The 6,343-nt window shown below is 41.0% G+C and overlaps 2 protein-coding genes across 5 annotated transcripts in view; one reads left to right on the top strand and one right to left on the bottom strand.

Moving 5' to 3' along the window:
• The first annotated feature begins 529 nt into the window (after positions 1–529).
• Positions 530–5,730, top strand: LOC128017465 (transcription initiation factor TFIID subunit 5). Of its 2 annotated transcripts, XM_052602876.1 has the most exons (11): positions 530–968; positions 1,347–1,572; positions 1,707–2,022; positions 2,300–2,463; positions 2,725–2,860; positions 2,937–3,057; positions 3,172–3,301; positions 3,483–3,647; positions 4,151–4,328; positions 4,794–4,971; positions 5,054–5,730. In XM_052602876.1, exons 1-11 carry the CDS (start codon positions 575–577, stop codon positions 5,269–5,271), a joined length of 2,226 nt encoding a protein of 741 aa, XP_052458836.1. In that variant the 5' UTR covers positions 530–574; the 3' UTR covers positions 5,272–5,730. The 2 variants fall into 2 exon arrangements, with proteins under 2 accessions (XP_052458836.1, XP_052458844.1); XM_052602884.1 differs by lacking the exon at positions 5,054–5,730 and having other exon boundaries at positions 532–968; positions 4,151–4,347; positions 4,794–4,965.
• Positions 5,731–5,732: 2 nt separating this feature from the next.
• Positions 5,733–6,343, bottom strand: part of LOC128017487 (ATP synthase membrane subunit K, mitochondrial) — a 959-nt gene continuing 348 nt past the window's right edge. Inside the window, exons 2-4 of one of the 3 annotated variants that reach the window (XM_052602910.1) lie at positions 6,118–6,209; positions 5,938–6,033; positions 5,733–5,856 (exon numbers count right to left, since the gene is read on the bottom strand). In XM_052602910.1, coding sequence (XP_052458870.1) covers positions 5,944–6,033; positions 6,118–6,209 — 182 coding nt within the window. In that variant the 3' untranslated portion in view covers positions 5,733–5,856; positions 5,938–5,943. Of the gene's footprint in view, positions 5,857–5,937; positions 6,034–6,117; positions 6,241–6,343 lie in introns of all 3 variants that reach the window. The other 2 variants (XM_052602919.1, XM_052602920.1) reach the window with 2 other exon arrangements.

Here is a 6,343-nt window from a genome sequence, read left to right on the forward strand (position 1 = left end):
GAATTTGTCACGTACGTCCTCGAATATCTCTGAAGGGATATGAACGGAGAATCCTCCAGCCAATGATTACTGAAATATTTATTATGTTTATTATAGGTTTCAAACTTTTGATAAAAATTTTGATATCTCTCATACAAAACTCATACTGGTCAAACGAATTTTTATTGCGTTTATTTTATTATGATACAATATTATACTTGTGCATCATTTACAGCTACTTTTGAATTTCGTGTTAATATGATTGCGAATCTTAACACCAATACTTTTTCAGATTCCTAATAATTTATTCAAATTCAATTAAAGTATTCGACGTACAGGGACGATATTATGTTTAAACTGTAAAACAAAATGCCCTTCCAAAAGTAAAAATGCTTCAGAAAGGACAATGACAGTGTCGATATTCATAATCATTTTACCCCTCGAAAACGAATTAGCTAGGCTACATAGATATATGTTTATATGTATATATCTGTGGCTAGGCTACTGAACTCATAAAAAAAGGACTGCATACGTACGCCTTGACGTAGTACGCTGCGTACGTCATGACGCCATATGCTTTTAGCGCTAGGGAAAAATGGCGGCTGTGCAAGATGGACCGATGGAGCTGGACGCAGAGAAAGAGACAAAGCCAGAGATTCTCAGCGATGGGACGTCAAACCTCTCGGGGAACACAGCGAGCGGGACGCTGTCGTCATCGCCCCTCACCGCTGCCCCCGCCGGCGGAGCCCCGAAGATGGAGGACCAGCAGACTTTGATCGCAGTTCTGCAGTTTCTAAAGCGGAATAAACTGACGGATTCTGTGGAGATCTTGCGGCGGGAAGCCGGTCTAGGAGAAGATCAGGAGGACTCGCTGGCTACCGACGGCAGCGGAGGAGGGAAGGGAGACGGGGATGGAGGGGATGCACACTCTCTGCTCAGCCGGGTGTCCATCACATCAGCAGCCGCCCCCCAAAACATGCCCGTGAAGAGTGAGTGTCTTTACTTCTGATCGCTGATGTATATCATGCAGTGTAACCTTTAATAAACGAAGTAAATGTGTACTGTACCTTTTAAACAGTAAAAAAAATGTCCAAATAGTCTTGCTTATTTTACTGTCACTCCACATGCACTAGAAAAGTTATGGCTACATTAATGTGCTAAATAAATGCAGCCTTGATGAGCATAAGAGACTTCATTAAAAAACATAAAAAATCTTACTAATTGTGTGTGACATATGTGTATATATCTTATCCCTTTTTACAGTGTAGCATCTTTTGCTGTGATTTAACTTGCTTTTTCAATATGCAGTTATATCATAAATATCTCCAGGTGTGATTCACCATTGATGTTCATGTTGTCTGCTGCAGGAGCAGATGACCAGCCGGATGTCAGTGTGGTGTTATCAGCGTACAGCCAGCAGGGGGATCCCTCTCTGTACCAGGTGTACTACAGCGGCCTGAAGAACTTCATCGAGTCCGTGCTGGACTGTCACCGAGCGGAGCTGTCCCAGCTCTTCTACCCTCTGTTCGTCCACATGTACCTGGAGCTGGTCTACAACAACCATGAGAACGAAGCAAAGGCTTTCTTTGAGAAGTAAGCATCAGATCTTAGGGAATGATATGATTATCCTCATGTTATTTGACTATGGTGACCATTTTTATTCTGTGAATCTAAACCTTGCACTCTTCAGTAGTGGCTTAACCAGTTAATTTCCTGTTTGCTGACAGGTTTAGCGGTGATCAGGAGTGTTACTATCAGGATGACCTGCGCGTTCTCTGCGGCCTCACTAAGAAAGAGCACCTGAAGGGGAACGAGGCGCTGCTGGACTTCCGCACCAGCCGTTTCGTGCTGCGCATCTCCAGAGACTCGTACCAGCTGCTGAAGAGACACTTGCAGGAAAGGCATAATAACCAGATATGGAACATCATTCAGGAGCACTTGTACATCGACATCTTTGACGGCATGCCTCGCAGCAAGAGCCAGATCGACAGCATGTCTGGCAGTCTTGGGGGAGAGGCCAGACGAGAAGTCAATAAAGCCAAGGTAAAATATGTTTCCGTATGGACAATGTACAATAAACAGGAATATTGTGTGACATTGTAAATGTTTTTTTGATTCATTTAATGCATTTCTGGCATTACATATTTTTTGAAAGGTAGTGTATATAATGGACGTTTGGATACTTGACGGTATCACAGTGACAGAGTCTGCACTTTGAGGAAATTATAAGGATGGGCATATCTCATAATTGCAGTCTCTTGAATTGAAATCATCTCTTATTTGAAAATGATTGTGTGTTTTTTGTTTCTAATGGCTCCAGGTATTCTATGGACTGCTAAAGGAGCCAGAGATTGAGGTCCCGTTAGATGATGAAGATGAAGAAGCAGAGAATGAGGAAGGCAAGCCCAAGAAGAAGAAAACAAAAAAGGACAGCCTGGGCTCCAAGAGTAAGAAACAAGACCCCAACGCTCCTCAACAGAACAGGTATGACTGTTTTTGTTTTAGTTTTTATTCATCAAGGACAGATTACATTGATCAAAAGTGACATTGAAGATTTTTCATTGAATTTTTCAAGATTTTTCTATTTACCAATCATATCAATGGTTTCCATGAAATTATTGTGCACCACAAATGATAATAATTATAAATGTTTATTGAAAATGAATCCGCATATCAGAATGATTTCTGGATCTATAGTCTCATAACCTGTTATTTTTCTCGTTCGGGGTGTTCTCTGACTGACAGGATCCCTCTGCCGGAGCTGAAGGACTCGGACAAACTGGATAAGATCATGTACATGAAGGAGAGCACCAAAAGAATCCGGCTGGGCTCCGAGAACCTGCCTTCCATTTGCTTCTATACGTTCCTCAACGCTTACCAGGTTGGCAGTGTGTTTGCTGATGGTTCAGTTTGGTGTTTCCTAACTTCCCAGCTGCTGATTGTGTGTCTTCGCTCAGGGTTTGACGGCGGTGGACTTCACGGACGACTCCAGTCTGTTGGCGGGAGGGTTTGCAGACTCCACAGTCCGTGTGTGGAGCGTCACACCCAAGAAATTGCGCAAAGTCAAATCTGCAGCAGGCACGGACCTCCATAATCACTCTCACATTTGAGTGAAATCTTCCAACGTTAATATTCTAGACCCCAGTGTAAGTGGTGTATGGTTGATTTCAGTCATGTTGTCCTGTTCTCTAGATCTGAATATGATTGATAAAGAGTCTGATGACGTTCTGGAGAGGATCATGGATGAGAAGACGGCCAGTGAGTCGAAGATACTCTACGGTCACAGTGGGCCGGTGTATGGTGTCAGCTTCAGTCCAGACAGGTATTAAAAGTGTTTTCTGAGCATCCCTGAGAAATACAGGTCAATGGGGGAAGTGTGTAAGCAGGAGAACAACCAAACAATTTGCTATGCACTAAACCTGTTTGAAGTGATTTGATGTCTTCCTGCAGTTATGAAGGAGCTGGTCTGACAGTGGGCCTTGATTTCTCTATGTGTCTCTCAGGAACTATCTGTTGTCCAGTTCAGAGGACGGTACGGTCCGACTGTGGAGCCTGCTGACGTTTACGTGTCTCGTGGGGTATAAAGGACATAACTATCCAGTGTGGGACACTCAGTTCTCACCCTTCGGCTATTACTTTGTGTCAGGAGGACACGATAGAGTAGCACGGTACGGTAGATTCTCATTATTGTAATGCTTTTATCAATCAAAACAACTTTTTTATTATTATTTATTTAATTGTTTTTATTATAGTAATGACAATTTGGGTTTATTTAGAACTGTGTTTACTAATACATATACAGGATCGGCACATTCCACACAATAAAAATATTACTAGTATTTGTTTTGAGTGTGTTGCGATCAATATATAATAATTAAATAAAAATTATATATTTATATACATATATAAATTTATGTATCAATATATCTGTAAATATAATAATAATAATAATAATAATAATAATAATAAGGCTTATTTCCTTTAAGAAAAGTCTTTTGATTTTAGCGAGAAATATGCCCTGAAAGATTTTGGACCATTTTTTCACCCACATAGCTTAGCATTACATGATTAACATATAGTCTGTTTATGATGAGACCCATCTATGAATGACAAGATTTTGCAGACGTTTACAAGATTTTAATCAAGTAGGATACCTTTATTTGCTTCCCAGCCTCTGGGCGACGGATCATTACCAGCCCTTGAGGATATTTGCCGGGCACCTGGCTGACGTCACCTGCACGCGGTTCCACCCCAACTCTAACTATGTGGCCACAGGCTCGACCGACCGCACCGTACGCCTCTGGGACGTCCTGAATGGAAACTGTGTCCGCATTTTCACAGGTCACAAGGTATCGAAAGCTTCCAAAGGTGACCGGAAGATATGAGCACTGCACAGGAAATCCCATTCATCTCATTTATGTTTGAATTTGCATTGCATTTCATTATTCATGTTCTCCCTGTCAGTGTTGTTCATATAGCCTTACTATTATAGTATTGTATTCATATATATATATATATATATATATATATATATATAGCAGTTTTCATAATTTAGCTATATTTGTATTTCAGTTTTAGTAGTTTGAGTACTTCAGCTTAAACTGATTGTATTTCAGTTTGTTGCCCAGACAATGTTTCTAAATAAGTTTTTTAATATAAATTATGTATTTTATTTCAGCATAAAATTTGTCATGCCATTTCAAAATCATCACTAACCAACCTTCTTGTGCAATTTATTACCCATTTGACCATCATCCTATGACCAGTGTTAAACATACGAGTAATTGTAAAAAGTGACTATGTTTGTTTTTCAGGGGCCCGTCCATTCTCTAGCATTCTCACCTAATGGAAAGTTCCTGGCGTCTGGATCCACAGACGGGAGAGTTTTGCTATGGGATATTGGACATGGGCTTATGATCGGAGAGCTGAAGGGTCACACAGACACAATTTATGCCCTCAAGTTCAGCAGAGATGGAGAGATCCTCGCATCAGGTCAGCACACCGTATACTGAATGCCTTCTGTCGTCTGACTGATAGTCGTTCAGTTCAGTGTAGAATTCCTTGTGTTTTCCAGGTTCTATGGACAACACGGTTCGGCTGTGGGACTCCATGAAGGCTTTCGATGAAGTGGAGACTGACGACTTCACTGCAACGACGGGCCACATTCACTTGCCCGATAACTCCCAGGAGCTGCTGCTCGGGACGTACCACAGCAAATCGACACCTGTCACCCATCTGCATTTCACCAGACGCAACCTGCTACTGGCCGCAGGCGGCTACAACTCCCAGTGACATGAACACATTTTCCTGAGGACAATGACCTTTTGTAGCTGCGTTTGTTTTTCGTGTATGGTGCATATTATTGAAAGATTACTTTCTGCTCACCCTAACATGTGAAATAGGTCCAAGCTAAGTGAAAGACATCTAGCACCGAGTATACAGAATCCACCAATACCTCTTGCATCATTTATATGCTGATCCTAGATCAGATTTTACACCTCATGCTCACAAGAAGCTTTTTCTTTTTCTCAATCGATAGCATCACTGCCATGCTTCTTCTTTTTTCTCAAGGCCCTTACACATCGCATGCCTCAATGATGTGGCTGGTCTCTGTTTGTCTTTGTAAATGATACTCTTCCATTCTTATTCAGAAACTTGTCATTGATCTTACAAATGTGTTGCATATGAACATGGTTAACAGTTTCTGTACAAATTTTAATACTAAAATTGTAAATAACATTTTCTACACAACGTTTGTTTGGTGTAAGTGATATTTTTTTTTTCTTTATTATTATTCTTTACATAGTTGAACTTAAGTGATGAGGTCAAAACAAGGACATCCAGCTTCCCACACACCTAGTTTCATCACAAGACATCCTGAAAACAGAGGGGAAAACAGTGCAATGTAACTCATGGAAATGTACATTTTGGTTAGAGTTCAATTCAGGCAGTACTTACTATAAATTAACTTGATTTCACGGCCTTCTGCTTCTTGGGCTTCAGTTTAAAGAAGAGGATAATTGCAGCAATACTGGCGTATGTGGCTAACACACACTAAAGTCAAGACACACAGAGTCTGGGTTACTACATTTAGTGGAAAAACAAAGGCAATGCCTACTTGAGTTTAATTCGACGTACATTCCTCCTGCCTGTGATTGTGTACGAGTTGAAGTACTTGGCGATGCCAGTGAACTGGTGGTGAGTTCCAGCGTCGTGTCCTCCCATGATTTCTGGCGCAAACGGTTAATATAAGCATTCACACTTGGAAATAAATAACGTTACACTGAAAGTTACGCAGGACCTAAGTTGCAGTCTATAGTAAGGACATGCAAAATGTGTAAAGGACAACACTGCATTTTGGAAT

The sequence above is a fragment of the Carassius gibelio genome, chromosome A1 (assembly GCF_023724105.1).
Source record: "Carassius gibelio isolate Cgi1373 ecotype wild population from Czech Republic chromosome A1, carGib1.2-hapl.c, whole genome shotgun sequence".
Classification (NCBI taxonomy): Eukaryota; Metazoa; Chordata; class Actinopteri; order Cypriniformes; family Cyprinidae; genus Carassius; species Carassius gibelio.